The sequence below is a fragment of the Oncorhynchus masou genome, chromosome 15, assembly GCF_036934945.1.
Source record: "Oncorhynchus masou masou isolate Uvic2021 chromosome 15, UVic_Omas_1.1, whole genome shotgun sequence".
NCBI classification, from domain to species: Eukaryota; Metazoa; Chordata; class Actinopteri; order Salmoniformes; family Salmonidae; genus Oncorhynchus; species Oncorhynchus masou.
The window spans coordinates 57,059,526-57,086,654 of record NC_088226.1 but is presented as its reverse complement, the minus strand read 5'-3'; the positions used below and the strand labels follow the sequence as shown (position 1 = coordinate 57,086,654).

Sequence of the window (27,129 nt, the reverse complement as noted above, 5' to 3'; positions counted from 1 at the left end):
AAAATTGAGACATGTGTGGCATTGTGTTGTGTGACAAAACTGCACATTTAAGAGTGGCCTTTTATTGTCCCCCAGCACAAGGTACACCTGTGTAATTATCATGCTGTTTAATCAGCTTCTTGATATGCCACACATGTCAGGTGGATGGATTATCTTTGCAGAGAAGAAATTATCACTAACATGATGTAAACAAATGTGTTAGATCTTTTATTTCAGCTGAAACATGGGACCAACACTTTACATGTTGCGTTTATATTTTGTTTCAGTATAGATTTGTCCAAAATGCCATTAAAGTATGTCCCAATAACCAGAGGGAATTAAGTTAATTCTAATAATATGCTGTTGAGAGAATAAAAATGTGAATTTGGAGCGTACATCTTAATGAAGGCAATTTTCTTCCATTATGGATACATTTAAGGAAAGTGATTCTGCCTTCCTTTTCTTATGTTTCATTATGATTATACCTTTATATGCTGGTTCTCTATATGAATGTTTTTTTGCAGTGGTGCAAAGTACTTAAATAAAAACACTCAAGTACTACTTATGAAGTTTTTAAGGGTATCTGTACTTAACTTTACTATTTATATTTTTGACAATTTTTACTTTTACTTCACTACATTCCTAAAGAAAATAATATACTTTTTACTCCATACATTTTCCTTCACATGCAAAAGTACTTGTTACATTGAATGCTTAGCAGGACAGGAAAATGGTCCAATTCACACACATCCCATGTCATCCCTACTACCTCTGATCTGGCGGACGCACTAAACACACATGCTTCGTTTATAAATTATGTCTGAGTGTTGGAGTGTGCTCCTCTAGCCGTAAACTAAAAAAACAGAAAATAGTGCTATCTAGTTTGCTTAATATAAGGAATTTTAAATGATGTATACTTTTACTTTGAGTAAGTATATTTTAGCAATTATATTTACTTTTGATACTTAAGTATATTTAAAACCAAATACTTTTAGACTTTTACTCAAGTAGTATTTTACTGGGTGACTAACACTTTTACTTGAGTCATTTTTTATTAAGGTATATTTACTTTAAGTCAAGTGTGACAATTGTATACTTTTTCCACCACTGGTTCATTGCTAGGATATCAAGACAGCTGCAACATTTGATAGCAATATTCAGACCTTTCAAATTCCAATAAATAATGGGTAGCGTTGCCATAAAAACACAAATGCATTATTAACGATGGAATTGTTATCTTTAGTGTTAATAAGCCCATGGATGTGAAACAAAAACAGGACCCACAGGGAAACCCACCCATTGGTCGTTCCCCACCCAGAACCCCCTCCCCCGTAAACCATTAACGCTATATGAATGATTCTGGTGCTAAACCAATGTGACCAGTGTTGCCATCTAACCTGGGCACTGAAGCCGTTGAAGAAGCCGAACCAAATGTGCACCAAAGCGAAGCTGCAGGTTTTGTACAGGAAGTAACGCAGAAAGACAGCAATTCGGCGGTACGACCAGCGTCCGTGGACCAATAGGAGCCTCTGTAGGAAACTGAACTTGGCCAGGGTATAGTCAGCATTCTGAACTGCCTGACCCCCCTCTACCCCAGCCAAACCTACCCCTATATGAGCCGCTACAGGAGGGAGAAGGAGGAGAGAGAGAGAGAGAGAGAGAGAGAGAGAGAGAGAGAGGGAGTGAGTGAGAAAGGACATGTTAAATACACCCTGTCTTTGAACAGAAATCATAACATCATTTCACAGTCAACCTTTTTTTCCATCACACTCACTCTTGATCATGTTCACGTCGTTGGCGCCGTCACCTATTGCCATGATGATGGAGGTAGTGTTTTTCCTAACGAGTGTGACCACGTCAGCCTTCTGGCCGGGAGTCACACGGCAACAGAGCACTGACTGGCACAGCCCTGCCAGGGACATGAACCTGGCACCCCACTCTGGCCTGGCATCAAACTCTGCCTGAGAATGGACAAACCGTGAACACTATTAACCTTTTGTGTGATGGTTTTCTGAATAAACAACACGATAAGGCAACCTTTAGGTAAAGGGGGTGTTTACTAGACTCAGAGCAAATGAATGATACAGAATTATGGATAATCACTAAGCTATAAGGTTTTCAGTCTTATGGTCTTAAAAGGGAGCGTATTAGCATTAACACCTTTACTACCGGTCCAAATATTTAGAACTGTCACGCCCTGATCTGTTTCACCTGTCTTTGTGCTTGTCTCCACCCGCCTCCAGGTGTCGCCCATCTTCCCCAGTATCTCCTGTGTATTTATACCTGTGTTCTCTGTTTGTCTGTTGCAAGTTCATTTTGTTCGTAGAACCTACCAGTGTTTTGTTTTCCCGCTCCCGCTTGTTCCTTGCTCCTGTTTTCTAGTTTCCCGGTTCTGTCGTTCTGCCTGCCCTGACCCGGAGCCTGCCTGTTGTCCTGTACCTTTGACCCATTACTCCGGATTACTGATCTCTGCCTGACCTGATCCTGAGCCTGCCTGCTGTTCCTGTGCCTTATACCCTCTCTGAAGTATTGACCCCTGCCAGCCTTGACCTGTCGTTTGCCTGCCCGTTTACAGAATAAACTTTAGTTTCTTCAACACTGTCTGCACCTGGGTCATTCCTAAAAAGGTGCAAAGAACACCTACTCATTCAAGGGTTTTTCTTAATTTTTGTTACTATTTTCTATATTGTAGAATAATAGTGAAGACATCAAAACTATGAAATAACACATATGGAATCATGTAGTAAACAAAAAAAGTGTTATTATATAAAATATTGATGACAGCTTTGTAAACTCATGACATTCTCTCAACCAGCTTCATGAGGTAGCCACCTGGAATGCATTTCAATTAACAGGTGTGCCTTGTTAAAAGTTAATTTGTGGAATTTCTTTCCTTCTTAATGCGTTTGAGCCAATCAGTTATGTTGTGACAAGGTGGGGGGATATAGAAGATAGCCCTATTTTGCAAAAGACCAAGTCCATATTATGGCAAGAGCAGCTCAAATAAGCAAAGAGAAACGACAGTCCATCATTACTTAAAACATAAAGGTCAGTCAATACAGAACATTTCAAGAATATTGAAAGTTCCTTCAAGTGCAGTCGCAAAACCCATCAAGAACTATGATGGAACTGGCTCTCATGAGGTCCGCCACAGGAAAGGAAGACCCAGAGTTACCTCTGCTGCAGAGGATACTTTCATTAGAGTTACCAGCCTCAGAAATTGCAGCCCAAATAAATGCTTTATGGAGGTCAAGTAAGAGACACATCTCAACATCAACTGTTCAGAGGAGACTGTGTGAATCAGGCCTTCATGGTCGAATTGCTGCAAAGAAACCACTACTAAAGGACACCAATAATAAGAAGAGACTTGCTTGGGCCAAAAAACATTAGCAATGAACATTAGACCGGTGGAAATGTGTCCTTTGGTCTGAAGTGCAAATTGGAGATTTTTGGTTCCAACCGCCGTGTCTTTGTGTAGGTGAATGGATGATCTTCTGTATGTGTGGTTCCCACCGTAAATTATGGAGGAGGAGGTGTGATGGTGAAGGGGGTGCTTTGCTGGTGACACTGTCAGTGATTTTTTTAAATTCAAGGTACACTTAACCAACACAGCATTCTGCAGTGATATGCCATCCCATTTGGTTTGTGCCTAGTGGGACTATAATTTGTTTTTCAACAGGACAATGACCCCACACACCTCCAGGCTGTGTATGGGCTATTTGACCAAGGAGAGTGATGGAGTGCTGCATCAGATGACCTGGCCTCCACAATCACTTGACCTCAACCAAACTGAGATGTTTGAGAATCATCAAGTTTGAGAACGACACAACAGTGGTAGGCTTGATTACCAACAACGACGAGACGGCCTACAGGGAGGAGGTGAGGGCCCTCGGAGTGTGGTGTCAGGAAAATAACCTCACACTCAACGTCAACAAAACTAAGGAGATGATTGTGGACTTTAGGAAACAGCAGAGGGAACACCCCGCTATCCACATCGATGGAACAGTAGTGGAGAGGGTAGTAAGTTTTAAGTTCCTCGGCATACACATCACAGACAAACTGAATTGGTCCACCCACACAGACAGCATCGTGAAGAAGGCGCAGCAGCGCCTCTTCAACCTCAGGAGGCTGAAGAAATTCGGCTTGTCACCAAAAGCACTCACAAACTTCTACAGATACACAATCGAGAGCATCCTGGCGGGCTGTATCACCGCCTGGTACAGCAACTGCTCCGCCCACAACCGTAAGGCTCTCCAGAGGGTAGTGAGGTCTGCACAACGCATCACCGGGGGCAAACTACCTGCCCTCCAAGACACCTACACCACTCGATGTTACAGGAAGGCCATAAAGATCATCAAGGACAACAACCACCCGAGCCATTGCCTGTTCACCCCGCTATCATCCAGAAGCCGAGGTCAGTACAGGTGCATCAAAGCTGGGACCGAGAGACTGAAAAACAGCTTCTATCTCAAGGCCATCAGACTGTTAAACAGCCACCACTAACATTGAGTGGCTGCTGCCAACACACTGACTCAACTCCAGCCACTTTAATAATGGGAATTGATGGGAAATGATGTAAAATATATAACTTGCCACTTTAAACAATGCTACCTAATATAATGTTTACATACCCTACATTATTCATCTCATATGCATACGTATATACTGTACTCTATATTAACATCTGCTAACCATGTGTATGTGTATTTGATTTGATGAATTGGAGCGCAGAGTGAAGGAAAAGCAGCCAACAGGTCCTTAGCATATGTGGGAACTCCTTCAAGAGTTGGAAAAACATTCCTCATGATGCTGGTTGAGAGAATGCCAATAGTGTGCAACGCTGTCATCAAGGCAAAGGGTGGTTATTCAAAGAATTTCTTTAACACTTATTTGCTTACTTTGTGATTCCAAATGTGTTAAAAAAAATGAAGAAAGAAAAACTCTTGAATGAGTAGGTTTTCTAAACATTTGACCGGTAGTGTATGTTTACCAGTTCAGGGCCGGTGAGGACCAGCGCTGATTTCTCCCCAGCCCTCTCCCTGTCCACACACCACAGCTCTGTCTCTTTGCCCTTGGAGAAAGTAATCTCTGGATCAGGAGACTGGAGGAGCTGCCTGTGGGAGGATACAGAAAAATAGATATATTGGAAAAGTATCGTCAATGTGTGTGTGTGTGTGTGTGTGTGTGTGTGTCCATGTGTGTTTGTCCGTGTGTGTGTGTGTGCGGGAATGTGTGTCTTTGTGTGTCTGTGTGGTTTCGTCTGTGTGTATGTGTGTGTGTGTAAATATGTTTGACCTCAGTTCATCCCCTTCTAGTAGTCTGGTATCAGGATCCAGAAGTCTGCAGGCGTACCCTATGTTCACCACTGTCTCTGCAGAGAGAAAGAGAGAGAAAAGAGGAGTGAAAGACCAACAGACAGAGACAGACAGACAGTGGGGAGCAGTAGTTACCTTTCTTGTCCCCGGTCAGCACCCAGACTTTGAGTCCAGCCTGTCTGAGTATGGAGATGGTCTCAGGGACCTCGTCCTGTAGCCGGTCCTCTATAGCTGTCACCCCCAGCAGCTGCACAACAGGAACCAAGATGTACAGAGAGTTTATCACTCTGATTTTGGATCACATTGCATTTATATAAAGCGTTCATGAGTTTCCTTGATGGGCGTCATCCTTTGGAGCATAGGAATTCTCCTCAAATGTCATTGTATGGTAAACATACTGTAATGCAGTGCCCTGATTATGAGGATACCTTTAGATCTCTCTCCATGTCGTCATGCAGCCGTTCCAGCATGTCATCACGGTTATGGGTTGTCATGGCAGCCTGGGCCATGGTTTTGCTCCACTCCTCCCATTTGGCCTCAGATACAGTACGCTCAGCTATGCACAGAGTCCTCAGACAGGACTGGGCAAACAGCTGGAGGAGGACAGGAATATACTGGATGAGATGCTGGATGAGATGCTGCATGAGATCTACTTGCTCTGCTTATTATCAAATCTAATTGTATCTGTCACATGCGCCGAATACAACAGGTGTAGACTGTACAGTGAAATGCTGAATACAACAGGTGTAGACCGTACAGTGAAATGCTAACTTACAAGGCCTTAACCAACAATGCAGTTCAAGAAATAGAGTTACAAAAACATTTACTAAATAAGCTAAAGTAAAAAATTAAATAAAAAGTAACACAATAAAATAACAATAACGAGGTTATATGCAGGGGGTACCTGTATGTGCCGGGGGTACAGGTTAGTCGAGGTCATATGTACATGTAGGTAGGGGTAAAGTGACTATGCATAGATATTAAACAGCGAGTAGCAGGAGTGTAAAAAAGGGGGGGGGGTCAATGCAAATGTAGTATGTGTAGTGTTTATTCTTTATTTAACTAGGCAAGGCATTTAAGAACAAATTCTTATTTACAATGATGGCCTAGGAACAGTGGGTTAACTGCCTTGTTCAGGGACAGAACAACAGATCTTTACTGTTACTAGTCCAACAGTCTAACCACTAAGCTACCTGCCGCCCCAGTATGTGTGAGTGTGTTTGTGTGTGTGTGTGTGTGTGTGTGTATATATGTGTGTGTGTGTGTGTGTGTGTGTCTGTGTGTGTGTGTCTGTGTGTGTGTGTGTGTGTGTGTGTGTATCTGTGTGTGTGTGTGTGTGTGTGTCTGTGTCTGTGTGTGTGTGTGTGTGTGTGTGTGTGTGTGTGTGTGTTTGTGTCTGTGTCTGTGTGTGTTTGTGTATGTGTGTGTGTTTGTGTCTTTACATCTAAGGCTCTCTCAGTGCTTTCCAGATGTGGACAGTCTTTTTGTAGTCTCTCCAGGATCACTATGTCAGCACCTTTACAGTATAACTTCAGCCCTCCCTCTGGCTCCCGCACTGCAAACACAAAATACATCAGAGGATAGAACACATTTATACATGTCAGGAGAATACATCAAGATGAGAGACTGAGGGATAGAGAGATGAAGGGAGAGAAAGGTAAAGGGTCCAGGATGGGGGAGCTGTGGGGCAGATGCATCCAGTCTCACTCAGGTAGGAAAATTATGTCAGATCTTTTGAGAAAGTACATCATTAGGATATATTTTTTACAGGTAAGCTCAAGGTTAGGGTCGGACCTTCCTAACATGGCCAGATAGTAACGTCAGTCTTACCCAGTACAGACATGCGTCGCCTCTGGCTGGTGAAGTCAAGCAGAGTGAGGAGCTGGTAGTGGCGTTTGAGGCCCAGCTCACTGACTGTCAGAGAGTTCCTGGTCCTGGAGAGGAAGACCCAGCCCAGCTCCCTGGCTGCCCCCACCAGGGCCTCTTCATCTGGGGACGCAGCCTGGTACACCGGGGCCCCTAGGACAAACATCACGCAACAGAACTGTAACAGTACCTGGGCGATTCCAAGCCAGCATAGCACAAATATATTTTTGGCATCTCAGATTCTTCTGGAAATTCTCACATAGTAGATTTATTAGGAGGAAGGATGTTCGGCATACTTTTTACATGAAAATCACGAAAGTGGCAATTTTAGGCCCTTTTTAGACCTATATATGCCTCTTGTCAGAGCCTATGATCTGTGAACCGTACATGATACAGACAACATCTTGGTGTCATTATCCTCCTTATAGTGCTCTCTCAAATATGGAGTATGTCTAGATTCTGAAATACTATTTTTCACATTCATTTATTCAACGCAGAATTATGAATATGAATAACTCAAAATAACCCTTTTAGATATAGCTTCTTTTTTAATTTTAATTTTAATTTTTACATATTGCTTGGAACAATATAATCTTCAAACAAGTCACATTTCCAGAGTGGGTGCTCTGCTACTTTTAATGATATGACCCATTTTATACATAGAAATTGACATTATAGGTCAATATAATATTCCCTTTGAATCCATTTTCCCGTCACGGTCTTGATCATAAAATGTATCATACCTTCAGAATTAGCAGAGAGCCCACTCTGGAAATCATGACAAACTCCATATTTTGGTGAACACTACAAAGAGTATAATGACACCAAGATGTTGTCTGTACGGTACAGTTCACAGATCATAGGGTCTTACAGGATGCGTGTACAGGTCTAAAAAGGGCCTAAAAATGTCAACTTTCACTTTCAAAATGGTTTGTGATACAAATGTAAAAAGCATGTCAAACACATCCTTCCTCCCAATTCATTTTCTATGTGTGAATTGAAAGAACAATCTGACATACCAAAAATACATTTGGCCTACGCTGGCATGGAATCACCCAGCTGTATTGTTGTATCATGCTGAGATGTGTATTCCTACTTCTTGAGAGGGTTTAGAACAATTTTATTTTACTGTACAGAAAACACCAAGTATTTACCTAGCTAAATTTACGAACTTACATGGTAAAATGTTAATTACACATGAATGACCTGTTTGCCCTCACCGTTCTTCCATTCGGTCATGACGGTGTGGCAGAGTGCCAGTGTGGTGAGGAACTGTCTGCTCTGTGCGCACTGCTGCCCCCTCAACTTGTCCACCAGCCGCTGGTCTGACAGATACAGACCCCCACAGGAGAACGGGTTCCAGCTCAGGTCTAATGTCTGGGGGGAGGCAGAGGTGGGGCAGAGAGATGGAAGTTGTGTTATTTTGTTTATTTACTACTTCATGACTGATTTGACAATGTGCAAATAAACTGAATTAACCACATAATGTGAATGTTTTCCTCTACAATGATATGGAACATCTAAACCTGGATCATTACCTGGGATTCCTCTGCACTGATTGACGCATCACCTGAAAAATTCAAAAAGGAGAAATGAAGACATTTTCAGATAGAGTGGGGAGAGTGGGGACCTTTAGACTGACAGTAAGCATGTTCTAACTACCAGACCGATAGTAGTAGTAGACAGTGGGCAGATGGGGAATGTGATTCCAGACACATTTCAGATTACACCTTGACTCTAGAGGGCTGGAACGACATTCAATATTTAACACTTTTGGGCGTGTCCATATGAATATTTGAACACTTACAAGGGTGTCCTGATTTGTTATCAGAGTGGCTGCGGATCCGACTTTTCTGGACCGCTCTTTCCTGACAGCTAAAGGTCCCGAAGATTCTGCGCATGTGCAGGATTCTCTACTTTACAAGCAGTCTCTGCTTTACTCGTGGAGGCCAGGCTACTCTGGTGAATGGTGCTGGTTTAATAAAGTTGGATCAAAGTTGAATCAAAGTCTGCAAGATAAGATAATGATAGTATTCTACATAATAGAACCAAATATAATAGCATAGTATAACGTTACTGTAAGACAAAAACACCTCATTTCATGATTTCACGATTGTGCGAATGGTCACATTTTTCTCTCAAATCAGATTTTTCAAAACTTAACAGCGTGAGCAACTAGGTAAAACATATGCTTTGATTTCAACTAAAACACAGGTAAGCTATGCTACACTTTGTTAACACCATCTGCTCTACAATCAAATCAAAGATTATTTGATTGAGCTGAATACAAACCTACAGTGAAATGCTTACATACAGGCTAAAACCAATAGTGCAAAAAAGGTATTAGGTGAACAATAAGTAAGTAAAGAAATAAAACAGTAAAAAGACAGACTCTATACAGTAGTGAGGCTATATACAGTAGTGAGGCTATATACAGTAGTGAGGCTGTATAGTATACAGCCTCACTACTGTATATAGCCTCGCTACTGTATATAGCCTCACTACTGTATAAAGCCTAACTACTGTATATAGCCTCACTACTGTATATAGCCTCACTACTGTATATAGCCTCGCTACTGTATATAGCCTCACTACTGTATACAGTGTATACAGTAGTGAGGCTATATACAGTAGTGAGGCTATATACAGTAGTTAGGCTATATACAGTAGTGAGGCTATATACAGTAGCGAGGCTATATACAGTAGCAAGGCTATATACAGTAGTGAGGCTATATACAGTAGTGAGGCTATATACAGTAGCAAGGCTATATACAGTAGCGAGGCTATATACAGTAGTGAGGCTATATACAGTAGCGAGGCTATATACAGTAGTGAGGCTACATACAGTAGTGAGGCTACATACAGTAGTGAGGCTATATACAGTAGTGAGGCTATATACAGTAGCAAGGCTATATACAGTAGTGAGGCTATATACAGTAGTGAGGCTACATACAGTAGTGAGGCTATATACAGTAGTGAGACTATATACAGTAGTGAGGCTATATACAGTAGTGAGACTCTATACAGTAGTGAGGCTATATACAGTAGTGAGACTATATACAGTAGTGAGGCTATATACAGTAGTGAGACTTTATACAGTAGTGAGGCTATATACAGTAGTGAGACTCTATACAGTAGTGAGGCTATATACAGTAGTGAGGCTATATACAGTAGTGAGGCTATATACAGTAGTGAGGCTGTATACAGTAGTGAGGCTATATACAGTAGCGAGGCTATATACAGTAGTGAGGCTATATACAGTAGTGAGGCTATATACAGTAGTTAGGCTATATACAGTAGTGAGGCTATATACAGTAGCGAGGCTATATACAGTAGCAAGGCTATATACAGTAGTGAGGCTATATACAGTAGTGAGGCTATATACAGTAGCAAGGCTATATACAGTAGCGAGGCTATATACAGTAGTGAGGCTATATACAGTAGCGAGGCTATATACAGTAGTGAGGCTACATACAGTAGTGAGGCTACATACAGTAGTGAGGCTATATACAGTAGTGAGGCTATATACAGTAGCAAGGCTATATACAGTAGTGAGGCTATATACAGTAGTGAGGCTACATACAGTAGTGAGGCTATATACAGTAGTGAGACTATATACAGTAGTGAGGCTATATACAGTAGTGAGACTCTATACAGTAGTGAGGCTATATACAGTAGTGAGACTATATACAGTAGTGAGGCTATATACAGTAGTGAGACTTTATACAGTAGTGAGGCTATATACAGTAGTGAGACTCTATACAGTAGTGAGGCTATATACAGTAGCAAGGCTATATACAGTAGCGAGGCTATATACAGTAGTGAGGCTATATACAGTAGTGAGGCTATATACAGTAGTGAGGCTATATACAGTAGCGAGGCTATATACAGTAGTGAGGCTACATGCAGTTGTGAGGCTATATACAGTAGAGAGGCTAAATACAATAGTGAGGCTATATACAGTAGTGAGGCTACATACAGTAGCGAGGCTATATATAGTAGCGAGGCTATATACAGTAGAGAGGCTATATACAGTAGTGAGGCTATATACAGTAGTGAGGCTATATACAGTAGCGAGGCTATATACAGTAGCGAGGCTATATACAGTAGTGAGGCTACATACAGTAGCGAGGCTATATACAGTAGTGAGGCTATATACAGTAGTAAGGCTATATACAGTAGCGAGGCTATATACAGTAGTGAGGCTATATACAGTAGTGAGGCTATATACAGTAGCGAGGCTATATACAGTAGTGAGGCTATATACAGTAGCGAGGCTATATACAGTAGTGAGGCTATATACAGTAGTGAGGCTATATATAGAGTAGCGAGGCTATATACAATAGTGAGGCTATATACAGTAGCGAGGCTATATACAGTAGTGAGGCTACATGCAGTAGTGAGGCTATATACAGTAGCGAGGCTATATACAGTAGCGAGGCTATATACAGTAATGAGGCTATATACAGTAGAGAGGCTATATACAGTAGAGAGGCTAAATACAATAGTGAGGCTATATACAGTAGTGAGGCTACATACAGTAGCGAGGCTATATATAGTAGCGAGGCTATATACAGTAGAGAGGCTATATACAGTAGTGAGGCTATATACAGTAGTGAGGCTATATACAGTAGCGAGGCTATATACAGTAGTGAGGCTACATACAGTAGCGAGGCTATATACAGTAGTGAGGCTATATACAGTAGTAAGGCTATATACAGTAGCGAGGCTATATACAGTAGTGAGGCTATATACAGTAGTGAGGCTATATACAGTAGCGAGGCTATATACAGTAGTGAGGCTATATACAGTAGCGAGGCTATATACAGTAGTGAGGCTATATACAGTAGCAAGGCTATATACAGTAGCAAGGCTATATACAGTAGTGAGGCTACATACAGTAGTGAGGCTATATACAGTAGTGAGGCTATATACAGTAGTGAGGCTATATACAGTAGCGAGGCTATATACAGTAGTGAGGCTATATACAGTAGTGAGGCTATATATAGAGTAGCGAGGCTATATACAATAGTGAGGCTATATACAGTAGCGAGGCTATATACAGTAGTGAGGCTATATACAGTAGTGAAGTATATACAGTAGCGAGGCTATATACAGTAGCGAGGCTATATATACAGTAGTGAGGCTATATACAGACACTGGTTAGTCAGGCTGATTTATGTAGTATGTACATGTAGATATGGTTAAAGTGACGATGCATATATGATGAACAGAGAGTAGCAGTAGTGTAAATGAGGGGTTGGCGGGTGATGAGTGACGGGACACAATGCAGATAGCCCGGTTAGCCAATGTGCGGGAGCACTGGTTGGTCGGCCCAATTGAGGTAGATTGTACATGAATGTATAGTTAAAGTGACTATGCATATATGATAAACAGAGAGTAGCAGCAGCATAAAAGAGGGGTTGGGGGGGCACACAATGCAGATAGTCCGGGCAGCCATTTGAATACCTGTTCAGGAGTCTTATGGCTTGGGGGTAAAATCTGTTGAGAAGCCTTTTGGTCCTAGACATGGTGCTCCGGTACCGCTTGCCATGCAGTAGTAGAGAGAACAATCTTTGACTGGGGTGGCTGGGGTCTTTGACCATTTTTAGGGCCTTCCTCTGACACCGCCTGGTGTAGAGGTCATTGTACATCCTTCACAACAAGATTGTAGGCTACTTCGAAACAACACTGAATAACTCAATATGATCTAAATGCATATCTCTATTAAACTGATTGAGATCAAATGGTTGGTATGCAGATGCTGCATAAACGTCTTACCAGAATTAGCATGTACTTGAACTTGAAGAATTAGCATGTACGATTGACAGTGAGAAAGGTGAAAGGAGGGTGACCACAACAATTGTGTTCGTAAAGTAGAGGCAAAAAAACACATGCGCAGAACTTGATTTGGATCTTCAGCTCTGGGGAAAAGGTATCCGGGGGGGGGGGGGGGTACTTTTTGTTATAGTGCCCAGACAGCCCTGGAACTCGAGCCTTGAGTCTGACACATACAAATGTAGGTCTTGGTCTTTGGTCAGATGCAAACAAAAGTGAGTTCAGTCACTGTCTTTCCGAACCGGGGAGCAGACTGAGAACCTGCTGCACAATAACACAAGGTACTCCAGGCCCTTGCAGGTTTAGTGGTGAAACCAAATCTAACACCTCCATCCTTACCATAGATGTCCCCTGCAATGCAGCACTGTCTGAAGAGCAGGCGGTTCTGGGTGAGGGTGCCTGTCTTGTCACTCAACAGATGTCCCACCTGACCCAGTTCCTCATTCAGAGAGGTGTTCCGGGCCTGGGCAGGGATGGACCTCTCCACCCCTCCTCTCATCTCTACATCCCAGCCTATAAACAGGCTGTGCAGCACGTGGATCATCTCAAACCTGCACACAGAGACATGAACATACTCAATACTAGATGTGTGACCGACAAAATACATTTCAACAGAGATTCATAGACTGCTGAATAAGTATGCTGTGTACAGTACTATAGGATTGGAAGAGCTGATTCCACTTTTCGATTTCTCGTATTGGAATTGAATGAATTCAAATAGAACTGACACCAACCCTGGTAGTGTTACTCACGTGATGTAGAGAGACATGGGCATGGCAGGGCTGAGCAGGATCACATAGCTCCAGAAGGTGAGGAAGGCTGTGTAGATGGGCGAGTTGCCCCTCGTTAAAGCAGACAGAACCTCTATTTGGGACGACACACGCCCCTGAAACACTCCCGACCCCACAGCCAGCAGTAGAGCCATCAGCAGTATGAACAGCACTATCTGAGATCACAGACACATACATACATGTATATTAACACACACATGAACACAAAATCACACTTTAATTAAAAAAGCACACATAAAAAAAGTTGGATCCTTTATCATAATAAAATGAGTCAAGACAAGAGAGTTATATAAATGAACAGATAAAACCATCTATCTACATAACTCTCACACTGCTTTACCTCATCATCCTCTCCTGGCCTTTATCACTCACCCCAATGACAACTTTGTTCAGGACCTTCTCAATCTGAGTCATCTTGACTCTGAGCCGACCAACGTTGCGAAGGATTTTACTATCTGAGCCTGAGGGACAGGAAGATCTGTGTTATTTACACGTTCAATTTCATAGTCCTTGTCATTGATCTGTTAGGGGGATAGAGAGGGTGCATAAGGTATTGAAGCAGGGGCTATGTATGTGTGCTGAGTACCGGTGTATATCGCCATGCCAAAGGCTGTGTCTGTATTTCGAAGTACTGTTCCTCTCAGCAGGATGTGTTCACTGTCCAGAGGGTGGCGCTCTCCTCTCCAGCGGAGCTCCCCCCGGAAGGTGTACAGATGGCTGTTGGGCTCCTCACACAACACAATGCCTGAAAGAGGGAGGGAGAGAGGGAGAGATGGAGTGGGGAGCGAATAAGAGAGGAAAGGAGGGAGAAATAGAGAAAGGTAGGCAGAGAGAGAATGACGGAGGGATAAAGAGAACGAAAAGGCTGTTTACATTTGTAAACCCTCTCCTCCAACCCCACCCACCCCTACCCATACGGTCATGTGTCATCACAATCTTCGCTCTCTCTTTCCCACTACTCTCCCCTCTTCTATCCTATCGTCTCTCCCTTCTGCTAAATCCTACTCCCTCCTGTCTCCTAATTCTGCCTGTTTGACCCTACGTTCCTCCCTTTCCACATCTTATGACTGGCACCGTCCCCTTTCCTCCCGGCCGTCCCTCCCCTCCTGCTCTGTGGCTCAGTGACTCAGTGGGAGTCTACAGAAAAGGGTTGCGGGCAGCTGAGCGAAACTGGTGGAAAACAAAACTTCCAGAGGACCTATCATCCTTTCACTCCCTCCTCTCTACCTTCTCTAACTCTGTATCTGCTGCTAAAGCCCCTTTCTACCGACAACCTGCCAGCTCGACCCCATCCCTTCCTCCCTTCTCCAGACCATCTCTGGAGACCTTCTCCTATTCCTCACTTCAAAATGTCCAGAGTCACTCCCCTCCTCAAGAAACCAACACTCAACCCCTCTGGCGTCAAAAACTACAAACCGGTATCCCTTCTTTCTTTTCTTTCCAAAACAGTTGAGCGTGCTGTTTCTGACCAACTCTCTTGCTATCTCTCTCAGAACTGTCTTGCTGATCCTAACTAGTCAGCCTTCAAGACGGGTCATTCAACTGAGACTGCTCTCCTCTCTGTCACAGGGGCTCTATGTTGCCATAGCAACACCAGGGAAACTTGGCAGAAGGGAGTAGTTAATCATATTACAGAACTTCTGCAACATCTTTAATTGAGACTCTCATTCTCCTTAATTGCCAGCCTGAACACGTGATGGAAAGAGATTAACTGTATAGGAAGCTCTGAGGACAGCCAATAGGTCGTCTGGATTGTGGACAGCCAATAAATTGTCAGATGCAAACAGATTATAATCTTTAATGGAAAACAGTTCTTGAGGGCTTGACTTTTTTTTATAGACCTACTGGTGAACCGGTGTTTGAGTTGTGTAGTTGCAATATCATTCATTTCAATTGATGTGCTGCACAATGGACATATAATGCACAATGTCTCAGGAACGACTGTCTGGGTTGGCAATACTAAGTATAGAAATCAATTTGGCCCGTAACCTGGACCTACAGGCCTAATGAAAACATTTGGAGGACTTCAGGAGACCAGAGGAGTCTAAGAAGTTGGATTTAATTTCATTTAAATTCTCTTAAATATTGCAGCCCATTTGTGTAGGCCAGATAAAATCCACTGAGTTCAATGATAAATAGTGACTGAATTTATACTCAATAACTTTTTTCCTCATTGTTAGGCTATTTGATTTGTCATTTTTAGAAAAAATGCATAAATAACAGCTAAATACTGTAGGCCTATATATCTATAGATAGTACAATGCATAATGAAACAATCCCCAATAAGCTTGTGTTTTTAGGGTGGACTGGGTGGACTATTATGTGGCATTAGTAGATGGAAAACTGTGTTATGCCAGCAATCCCAGTGTCCCCCACCCAGAGTGCAAAGAACCTTGGCGTGACCCTGGACAACACCCTGTCATTCTCTGCAAACATCAAAACAGTGACTTGCTTGTGCAGGTTCAGGCTCTACAACATCCGTAGAGTACGACCCTACCTCAACCAGGAAGTGATGCAGGTCCTAATCCAGGCACTGGTCATGTCCCGTCAGAACTACTGCATCTCGCTGTTAGCTGGAATCTCTGCTTGTGCCATCAAACCCTGCAACTTATCCAGAATCCTGCAGCCTGCCTGGTGTTCAACCTTCCCCAGTTCTCACATGTCACCCCGCTCCTCTGCACACTCCACACTCCAGTCAAAGCTCGCATTCACTACAAGACCATGGTACTTGCCAGCAAGATGAACTGCCTTCTGGCTGTGCTCGAACCCTACACCCGAACCGAGTACTCAATTCTGCCACCTCTGGTCTCTTAGCCCTCCCACACCTACAGGAGGCCAGCTCCCGCTCGGTCCAGTCAAGGCTCTTCTTTGTCCTGGCACCCCAATGGTGGAACCTGAAGCTAAAACAGCATAGAGCTTCCCCATCTTCCAAAAACATCTTCCCGAAAACCCCCCTCGCACCCACATTTTTCAAAATAAATAAAATTGCCTTTAGTAAATTAACCCCCCCCCCACACACACACACTAGCTCTGACTTTGCTGATAGCTACTTTATACAGGAAACATGTACTTACTATGACAGTGATATGTTGTAATTTCACCTAGCTATTTTAAGATGAACACACTAACTAAGTCGTTCTGGATAAGAGCGTCTGCTAAATGACTAAAATGTCAAATGCAACCTGACACTGACATATTGTTATTATGAGCTCACCCAAATTTTTATACACTTTGCATTTTTTCCTAATTCCCTTTACTTCTTAATGCCCTGTATCAAGGCGGTGACTACTATTGAAGGCAGATAGGGTCTGCTTCAGTTATGAGCTCACCCTATTTTGCATAAGCTTTGCATTTTTTCCTAACTCTCCTAATGCTTTGGCTCAGGTGATGCCTACCATCAAAGGCAGCCAGGGTCTGTTCTGTGGGGTCAGACGTCATCTCTGTGTGGGTGGCATCCAGGGCCTGCCGGTACTTTAGATTGGTCTCTCTGCAAAGACAGGGACCACGGTCAGGCGTCATAACCCTCAGCATAAAATAAACAGGTCATATCTGGTTCAGTGTACAGTATGGACAAGAGTACATTGCCAGTATATGGATGTTTCTGTCCCCTACCCATCAATGTCAGCTGTCTCTACGTAGCACAGGCTGTGTGGCTCAGAGCTGCAGAGGAGCAGTAGATCTGCCTACAAGGGATACAGAAGGAAAAGATGTCTATAGAGAGAAGCACAAAGGGAGAGGGGCGACCAGCCAGTCAGCGCTAGGGAACCACTTCGGGCTCTCTCCCTTTTTTAGTACCCTTTCTTTACCTATTTACTTGTTCTATTGTTGTTGACTGTCGAGGGGTAAACCTGCAAGTAAGCATTGAATTGCACTGTGTTCTCCATGTATAGCATGTGTATATGACGAAAAAACACATTTGAATTTGACTCTATGCAAACCTGCAGGTGGTGCTGAATCAGCTGAAGCTAAAGCCTAGGCATGGAAACTCACCGGGATGATCTGGTCTTTGTGAATCCGCAACACATCTCCCACACACACATCCTTCCACTGGGATGGGCTGAAACTGAGACGTGGAGTGGAGAGAGACAGAAGGGATAGAGACAAAAGGGAGAGAGTTAGAAGGGAGAGAGACAGAAGGGAGAGAGACAGAAAGGAGAGAGACAGAAGGGAGAGAGACAGAAGGGAGAGAGTCAGAAGGGAGAGAGACAGAAGGGAGAGAGACAGAAAGGAGAGAGACAAGGGAGAGAGACAGAAAGGAGAGAGACAGAAGGGAGAGAGACAGAAGGGAGAGAGACAGACAGGAGAGAGTCAGAAAGGAGAGAGACAGAACAGAGAGAGACAGAAAGGAGAGAGACAGATGGTAGAGAGGCAGAAAGGAGAGACTCAGAAAGGAGAGAGTCAGAAAGGAGAGACTCAGAAAGGAGAGAGACAGAAGGGAGGAGGTCAGAAGGGAAAGAGACAGAAGGGAGAGAGACAGAAGGGAGAGAGTCAGAAGGGAGAGAGACAGAAAGGAGAGAGACAGAAGGGAGAGAGACAGAAGGGAGAGAGACAGAAGGGAGAGAGACAGAAAGGAGAGAGACAGAAGGTAGAAAGACTGAAAGGAGAGAGACAGAAGGGAGGAGGTCAGAAGGGAGAGAGACAGAAGGGAGAGAGACAGAAGGGAGAGAGTCAGAAGGGAGAGAGACAGAAAGGAGAGAGACAGAAGGGAGAGAGACAGAAGGGAGAGAGACAGAAAGGAGAGAGACAGAAGGTAGAGAGACAGAAAGGAGAGGGACAGAAGGGAGAGAGACAGAAAGGAGAGAGACAGAAGGGAGAGAGACCGAAAGGAAAGAGACAGAAGGGAGGGAGAAAGAAAGGAGAGAGACAGAAGGGAGAGAGACAGACGGTAGTGAGACAAGGGAGAGAGACAGAAAGGAGAGAGACAGAAGGGAGAGAGACAGAAGGGAGAGAGTCAGAAGGGAGAGAGAAAGAAGGGAGAGAGACAGAAGGGAGAGAGACAGAAAGAAGAGAGACAGAAGGGAGAAAGACAGAAAGGAGAGACTCAGAAAGGAGAGAGTCAGAAAGGAGAGACTCAGAAAGGAGAGAGACAGAAGGGAGGAGGTCAGAAGGGAGAGAGACAGAAGGGAGAGACGGAAGGGAGAGAGTCAGAAGGGAGAGAGACTGAAAGAAGAGAGACAGAAGAGAGAGAGAGAGTCAGAAGGGAGAGAGACAGAAAGGAGAGAATCAGAAAGGAGAGACTCAGAATGGAGAGAGACAGAAGGGAGGAGGTCAGAAGGGAGAGAGACAGAAGGGAGAGAGACAGAACAGAGAGAGTCAGAAGGGAGAGAGACGGAAAGGAGAGAGACAGAAGGGAGAGAGTCAGAAGGGAGAGAGACAGAAGGGAGATAGTCAGAAGGGAGAGGGACAGAAGGGAGAGAGACAGAAAGGAGAGAGACAGAAGGGAGAGAGACAGAAGGGAGAGAGACAGACAGGAGACAGTCAGAAAGGAGAGAGACAGAACGGAGAGAGACAGATGGTAGAGAGACAGAAAGGAGAGACTCAGAAAGGAGAGAGTCAGAAAGGAGAGACTCAGAAAGGAGAGAGACAGAAGGGAGGAGGTCAGAAGGGAGAGAGACAGAAGGCAGAGAGACAGAAGGGAGAGTCAGAAGGGAGAGAGACAGAAGGGAGAGAGACAGAAAGAATAGAGACAGAAGGGAGAAAGACAGAAGGGAGAGACTCAGAAAGGAGAGAGACAGAAGGGAGAGAGACAGAAGGGAGAGAGACAGAAGGGAGAGAGTCAGAAGGTAGAGAGACAGAAAGGAGAGACTCAAAAAGGAGAGAGTTAGAAAGGAGAGACTCAGAAAGGAGAGAGACAGAAGGGAGGAGGTCAGAAGGGAGAGAGACAGAAGGGAGAGAGTCAGAAGGGAGAGAGTCAGAAGGGAGAGAGACAGAAGGGAGAGAGACAAGGGAGAGAGACAGAAGGGAGAGAGACAGACGGTAGAGAGACAAGGGAGAGAGACAGAAAGGAGAGAGACAGAAGGGAGAGAGACAGAAGGGAGAGAGTCAGAAGGGAGAGAGACAGAAGGGAGAGAGACAGAAGGGAGAGAGTCAGAAAGAAGAGAGACAGAAGGGAGAAAGACAGAAAGGAGAGACTCAGAAAGGAGAGAGTCAGAAAGGAGAGACTCAGAAAGGAGAGAGACAGAAGGGAGAGAGTCAGAAAGAGAGAGACAGAAGGGAGAGAGACAGAAGGGAGAGAGACAGACAGGAGACAGTCAGGAAGGAGAGAGACAGAACGGAGAGAGACAGAAAGGAGAGAGACAGATGGTAGAGAGACAGAAAGGAGAGACGGAAGGGAGAGAGTCAGAAGGGAGAGAGACAGAAAGAAGAGAGACAGAAGAGAGAGAGAGAGTCAGAAGGGAGAGAGACAGAACGGAGAGAATCAGAAAGGAGAGACTCAGAATGGAGAGAGACAGAAGGGAGGAGGTCAGAAGGGAGAGAGACAGAAGGGAGAGAGACAGAAGGGAGAGAGTCAGAAGGGAGAGAGACGGAAAGGAGAGAGACAGAAGGGAGAGAGTCAGAAGGGAGAGAGTCAGAAGGGAGAGAGACAGAAGGGAGATAGTCAGAAGGGAGAGAGACAGAAGGGAGAGAGTCAGAAGGGAGAGAGACAGAAGGGAGAGAGACAGAAAGGAGAGAGCCAGAAGGGAGAGAGACAGAAAGGAGAGAGACAGAAGGGAGAGAGACAGAAGGGAGAGAGACAGAAGGGAGAGAGACAGACAGGAGACAGTCAGGAAGGAGAGAGACAGAACGGAGAGAGACAGAAAGGAGAGAGTCAGAAGATAGAGAGACAGAAAGGAGAGACTCAGAAAGGAGAGAGTTAGAAAGTAGAGACTCAGAAAGGAGAGAGACAGAAGGGAGGAGGTCAGAAGGGAGAGAGACAGAAGGGAGAGAGACAGACAGGAGAGAGTCAGAAAGGAGAGAGACAGAACAGAGAGAGACAGAAAGGAGAGAGACAGACGGTAGAGAGGCAGAAAGGAGAGACTCAGAAAGGAGAGAGTCAGAAAGGAGAGATTCAGAAAGGAGAGAGACAGAAGGGAGGAGGTCAGAAGGGAGAGAGACAGAAGGGAGAGAGTCAGAAGGGAGAGAGACAGAAAGGAGAGAGACAGAAGGGAGAGAGACAGAAGGGAGAGAGTCAGAAGGGAGAGAGACGGAAAGGAGAGAGACAGAAGGGAGAGAGTCAGACAGGAGAGAGTCAGAAAGGAGAGAGACAGAACAGAGAGAGACAGAAAGGAGAGAGACAGACGGTAGAGAGGCAGAAAGGAGAGACTCAGAAAGGAGAGAGTCAGAAAGGAGAGATTCAGAAAGGAGAGAGACAGAAGGGAGGAGGTCAGAAGGGAGAGAGACAGAAGGGAGAGAGTCAGAAGGGAGAGAGACAGAAGGGAGAGAGACAGAAGGGAGAGAGACAGAAGGGAGAGAGACAGAAGGGAGAGAGACAGAAAGGAGAGAGACAGAAGGTAGAGAGACAGAAAGGAGAGAGACAGAAGGGAGAGAGACAGAAAGGAGAGAGACAGAAGGGAGAGAGACAGAAGGGAGAGAGACAGAAAGGAGAGAGACAGAAGGGAGAGAAACAGAAGGGAGAGAGACAGAAGGGAGAGAGACAGAAAGGAGAGAGACAGAAGGTAGAGAGACAGAAGGGAGAGAGACAGAAGGGAGAGAGACAGAAAGAAGAGAGACAGAAGGGAGAAAGACAGAAAGGAGAGACTCAGAAAGGAGAGAGTCAGAAAGTAGAGACTCAGAAAGGAGAGAGACAGAAGGTAGGAGGTCAGAAGGGAGAGAGACAGAAGGGAGAGACGGAAGGGAGAGAGACAGAAGAGAGAGAGACAGAAGGGAGAGAGAGAAGGGAGAGAGACAGAAGGGAGAAAGACAGAAAGGAGAGAGAGACAGAAAGGAGAGAGACAGAAGGGAGAGAGTCAGAAAGGAGAGAGACAGAAGGGAGAGAGACAGAAGGGAGAGAGAAAGAAAGGGGTGAGACAGAAGGGAGAGAGACAGACGGTAGAGAGACAGAAAGGGGAGAGACAGAAGGGAGGGATTCAGACGGTAGAGAGACAGAAAGGAGAGAGACAGAAGGGAGAGAGACGGAAAGGAGAGAGACAGAACAGAGAGAGACAGAAAGGAGAGAGACAGAAGGGAGAGAGAAAGAAAGGAGAGCGACAGGAAGGAGAGAGACAGAAGGGAGAGAGACAGGAAGGAGAGACAGAAGGGAGAGAGGCAGAAGGGAGAGAGACAGAAGGGAGATAGTCAGAAGGGAGAGAGACAGAAGGGAGAGAGACAGAAGGGAGAGAGACAGAAAGGAGAGAGACAGAAGAGAGAGAGTCAGAAGAGAGAGAGATAGAAGGGAGAGAGACAGAAAGGAGAGAGACAAGGGAGAGAGACAGAAAGGAGAGAGACAGAAGGGAGAGAGACAGAAGGGAGAGAGACAGTAGGGAGAAAGACAGAAAGGAGAGAGAGACAGAAAGGAGAGAGACAGAAGGGAGAGAGTCAGAAAGGAGAGATACAGAAGGGAGAGAGACCGAAAGGAGAGAGACAGAAGGGAGAGAGACAGAAGGGAGAGAGACAGAAGGGAGAAAGACAGAAAGGAGAGAGAGACAGAAAGGAGAGAGCCAGAAGGGAGGGAGACAGACGGTAGAGAGACAGAAAGGAGAGAGACAGAAGGGAGAGAGAAAAAAAGCAGAGCGACAGGAAGGAGAGAGACAGAAGGGAGAGAGACAGAAAGGAGAGAGACAGAAGGGAGAGAGAAAGAAAGGAGAGACAGAAGGGAGAGAGAAAGAAAGGAGAGACAGAAGGGAGAGAGACAGAAGGGAGAGAGACGGAAAGGAGAGAGACAGAACGGAGAGAGACAGAAAGGAGAGAGACAGAAGGGAGGGAGACAGACGGTAGAGAGACAGAAAGGAGAGAGACAGAAGGGAGAGAGAAAAAAAGCAGAGCGACAGGAAGGAGAGAGACAGAAGGGAGAGAGACAGAAAGGAGAGAGACAGAAGGGAGAGAGAAAGAAAGGAGAGACAGAAGGGAGAGAGAAAGAAAGGAGAGACAGAAGGGAGAGAGACAGAAGGGAGAGAGACGGAAAGGAGAGAGACAGAACGGAGAGAGACAGAAAGGAGAGAGACAGAAGGGAGAGAGAAAAAAAGCAGAGCGACAGGAAGGAGAGAGACAGAAGGGAGAGAGACAGAAAGGAGAGAGACAGAAGGGAGAGAGAAAGAAAGGAGAGACAGAAGGGAGAGAGAAAGAAAGGAGAGACAGAAGGGAGAGAGACAGAAGGGAGAAAGACAGAAAGGAGAGAGAGACAGAAAGGAGAGAGACAGAAGGGAGGGAGACAGACGGTAGAGAGACAGAAAGGAGAGAGACAGACCTACATTATTTCCCTTGTACTTGAAGCACAAAGGAAATGATGTACAGTAGATTGACACAAATGTTTAAATGTTTTACAGTTCACAATAGTGTCTGAAGTTAGGTTTGTGCCCTAAGAGGCAGAGCTGGCATCTTTGTGCTCACCTCTGGGAGATGAGGACATCACTGGGTCGCCTATTAATCTGAGAATCACTGCGTCTCCTGGCCTGAGGGAGAGAGAGATAGTAGAGACAGACAGACAGATAATAAATGGTTAATAGGAAAGAGCGAGAGAGAAAGAGAGAGAGAAAACACATTTAGGGGACCATATAGTGACACAAGCTGAGAGATTTACATCCTTCACTAATTGACAAGTCAATAAAGAGGGTCACAAAGCCTTTCAAAAGGGGTGTAAACACCATAACACAGTGATGCACTGAACCATAAAATGCTCCATGCAAAACATCATCGCTGCTGGAGTAGAGAAGCTAGTTAAAAATCTATGCAACTTGGAACACCAGTTTGTCAATGAGTACAAGGAGTCAATGAGGACAATGAATGAGCGAGGTGCGTGATTGGAGGGTGAGTGAGTAATCTCACCAGGTCATTGGTCAGGTCTTTAAGCCCCCGTACTGACAGAACTATTACCAGGGGAATGGTGGTGGTGTACCAGGGGATGGACGAGATGGCAGGGACACACTGGAAACACACACACACACATGCACATATGCATGCACTCTAGTGCTGAGCGATTAACCAAGATGTTTAATGTTGTTGTTTTCAAGCAACTAATTGACTGACGTTGTTCAATTACTTGAATTCCATTTCGTGTTTTTTTTTGTGAGCCCAACGAGCCGTTTCTCTAGAGAGAAATCAAATTATTCACGAGAGAAATCAAGTCAAGAACTATGTGGGATCCTGCACTGAAGGAAATATTCAACCTCGTTCAGTGCAGAAATGTGGTCATTTCCTTCAATGACTATAATCCATTGTGCCTGTTCTTTCCTGCTCGGACAGGGACATATACACTTTTACAGCTGCTACATTAGGTTAGGCAGACACACCGCTGTGAACGCATGAGAGAGGAACGTACACAACACAACAACGCGAGGGATAGAGAAGAATGTGATAGTATGCCTTATCTATTTTGAAGAACTAGTCAAATGATTTTGTCAGACATACTTAGGATTTTAAATTTGAATGGTCACTATTTTCGTATTTTAAATTTCCATTAAAAAGCTCTAATGTCATTTTAATGTAATTATTACATAATGCATTTAATGTTAAAAAAAATATCGAAACCAACATAAAAAAAACTATTCATGTTTTAATAATTGGACCGACACCGAACAGACCTAAAAAAGCTATGTTTGCTCAGCACTAATGCACACACACACACACACACACACACATATTCATTACCACATTCACTGAATCACAAGTATAAATTGCACACAAGCTGCTAATTACTAGAACACTAGTCTAAAACAATCGAAAATATTACCATTCTTTTGTCAACATATATACAGATAAATAAAATCACTAATGTAAATATTGGCCAAAAAATACATATGATTTACCCATCCTCAGAAACCATAGAAATTAACTGAGTAGATAAATGAAACCCAGAGTCTGACCTGCATCACCACCATGAGGAGGAAGTAAAGGTTAGCTACTCGCTGGAACTGTTCGTACAGCGTGAGGGGTAGGAAGGTCAGAGGGGAGTACTTAAAACTGCGCACCACATTGTCCTGGCAACCCAACCCAGAGGACAGACACAGAAAGAAACAAAGAGAGAGAGACACAAGGGAGACGTGAGTGCTTGTCAATTAGTGGGTTAGTATGTTTGTGCCTACAGTGTTGGGTTACAACAACACAGTGTACTGTGACTCACGGCATATCGGCCCCAGCGGAAACACAGAAAGGATCTCTGCTGTCGATGTTTGTGGAAGTGGCGGCTGTTTGCTCTCACCTCCCACGTAATATCTGTTAAAGACAGGGTTAAAGAAAAGCCTATTACAACCACAAATTGGCTTTCTCTATCACCAATGAGATTTGAGGAGGGCATAGCACAGGGACTAGGTCACGTCACTGTCCATCACATATGGGGTAAGATGAGATCATGCGTGTGTGTGTGTGTGTTTGTGTATGTGTGTGTGTATGTGTGTGTGTGTGTGTGTGTGTGTATATGTGTGTGTGTGTATATGTGTGTGAGTGAGTGAGTGAGTGAGTGAGTGAGTGAGTGAGTGAGTGTGCGTGCGTGCGTGCGTGTGTGTGTGCGTGTGTGTGTGTGTGTGTGTGACAGACTGTAGTGTGTTATTATTACATCTCTCAGGGGGAATCTTGCAGCCCCCTATTCCCCTATCCTGCACCTGGAGAAGGCAGAAATTACTCTAATAGCTTCTTCTGAGGAAACCGGATCCCTTAAAACACTCCATCATTATCAAACGAGGTCAAAGGTCATATATAGGATGCTTTATTTGACATCTAGACACACTTTCACTTGTTTCATGCAAATATGGATGGACACAGACTGGACTGACCTGTTTCAGGGTTGGTGGTAGTATCCCCTTTGGTCATGGTGCTATAATGACTAAAATATACTGTTCTGGAAGAGTGAAACAGAGAGCAACAGTCAAGTTATTCATAACATTGACTCTCATGCCAGCCTTGTTATTCATTCCATGCTTGCTTACCTCATAGGACACAGAGAGAAAGAGGGAATCTTGACTCCTCAAATCATTGACTGTGACCTATTCTCATCAGAAAGACACACAAAATCCTATGTCACTACTGGTCGTTTGAGGTGGCTGATTGTGAACTCAAATGGTCCCAAGGTTTAACATTTAAGACGTTCGATCAGTAGATGACAAAATACGAACTATTTGAGTATCATACTTTTAAGCCAGGACTCTCAAAAGGTAACACAACAAGAGGCGGTGAATCGTGGTCCAGTGGTAGATATTCCGTTTTCATCTGTCACCGTGACCTAAAGAGGAGTAATGATCGTATTCAGTGGAATGAAGGTCAACCCAGTTCACCTCAGACAGACCAGAGAGAGGGGCTCCACCTCCTTAGCTATAACTCTCTAATTCCCTCTTCTCCTTACAAAGAAAATAGATAACAGGTAAATGTTACCTGATGACAACAAACACCAACCCTAAACACTAGCCTCCCGCACACAATTTAACTTAAACAGCACAAACTCGAATAAGCTCCCACAATTAATGAACTAAGAAACGTACTTCCTAACAAACCCATAGCTCGATGTTAAAAAGTGTGTAGGTGTGTAGGTGATCGTTAGTAACACTCACCTGTAAAAAGCAGCCTTTGAGTATCCCTCCATGGATTGTGTGTCACTGTGTGTCACATAACACCTGTTACCAGGTAACGATCGCACGTGCCAACAACCTCAGCAGTCAGACCACAGCTGAATATTAACATGGTGGTGACTTTCCACACATTCTCCACAGCATTTCATAACAATTCACCTGCTGGCGTTCCTCCCTCTCTTCCTGCCTCTCTCAGTCTCTGCCCCTCTCTCTTTCCCAGGTAGCATCAGTATCAACATATTCTATCTGCACCTGCCAGAGAGAGGGATGGAGGGAGGGAGGGAGGGACAATGTGTGAGGAGAGACGGGAGAAAAAAATAAAATGAAAGGTGGAAAGGTTATAAGAGTTTGTGGGAGAACACAAATACCAGTGGTCCCTCGTTCCCCAGCCCCTTTTCCCTGGCCATTCAACATTGAGATGTACTCGTCTGTACAGAGGGACTCATTGACGTCTTTGGCTCAATTTCAATAGTTTAAGGAGGATGGGAAAGCAGTCTACAGAAAACAAGGAAATTATTTTGAGATTTAGTCTTTTGTCACAATGCTAATAAGGCTAACTAACACAGGCCTGAATGTCAGGTGAAAGTATGTATAAGTAGGTAATAGGTCACCATCTTTGTCCTGGAAATACCAGACCAAATTCCCAGG

General features: G+C 44.3%; 1 protein-coding gene and 1 long non-coding RNA gene across 2 annotated transcripts in view; both read right to left on the bottom strand.

The window, feature by feature from the left end:
• The window catches only part of LOC135556521 (phospholipid-transporting ATPase IC-like), a 33,464-nt gene extending 15,525 nt beyond the window's left edge, over nt 1–17,939 (bottom strand). Inside the window, exons 1-17 of the mRNA XM_064989799.1 lie at nt 17,780–17,939; nt 17,402–17,472; nt 17,185–17,276; nt 14,376–14,534; nt 14,162–14,250; nt 13,751–13,944; nt 13,338–13,549; nt 8,699–8,730; nt 8,381–8,537; nt 7,125–7,313; nt 6,737–6,849; nt 5,723–5,887; nt 5,430–5,541; nt 5,275–5,350; nt 4,970–5,093; nt 1,754–1,940; nt 1,377–1,600 (exon numbers count right to left, since the gene is read on the bottom strand). Of these exons, the coding sequence (XP_064845871.1) occupies nt 1,377–1,600; nt 1,754–1,940; nt 4,970–5,093; nt 5,275–5,350; nt 5,430–5,541; nt 5,723–5,887; nt 6,737–6,849; nt 7,125–7,313; nt 8,381–8,537; nt 8,699–8,730; nt 13,338–13,549; nt 13,751–13,944; nt 14,162–14,250; nt 14,376–14,534; nt 17,185–17,227 (2,076 nt within the window). The 5' untranslated portion in view covers nt 17,228–17,276; nt 17,402–17,472; nt 17,780–17,939. The remainder of the gene's footprint in view (nt 1–1,376; nt 1,601–1,753; nt 1,941–4,969; nt 5,094–5,274; nt 5,351–5,429; nt 5,542–5,722; nt 5,888–6,736; nt 6,850–7,124; nt 7,314–8,380; nt 8,538–8,698; nt 8,731–13,337; nt 13,550–13,750; nt 13,945–14,161; nt 14,251–14,375; nt 14,535–17,184; nt 17,277–17,401; nt 17,473–17,779) is intronic.
• A 7,119-nt stretch (nt 17,940–25,058) lies between these two features.
• On the bottom strand, nt 25,059–26,650 carry LOC135556522 (uncharacterized). The gene is made up of 5 exons (XR_010458000.1): nt 26,464–26,650; nt 26,048–26,138; nt 25,846–25,902; nt 25,693–25,757; nt 25,059–25,135 (listed from the first exon to the last, which is right to left on the bottom strand). It is a non-coding gene; the product is annotated as an uncharacterized LOC135556522 (long non-coding RNA).
• Nucleotides 26,651–27,129: the final 479 nt, after the last annotated feature.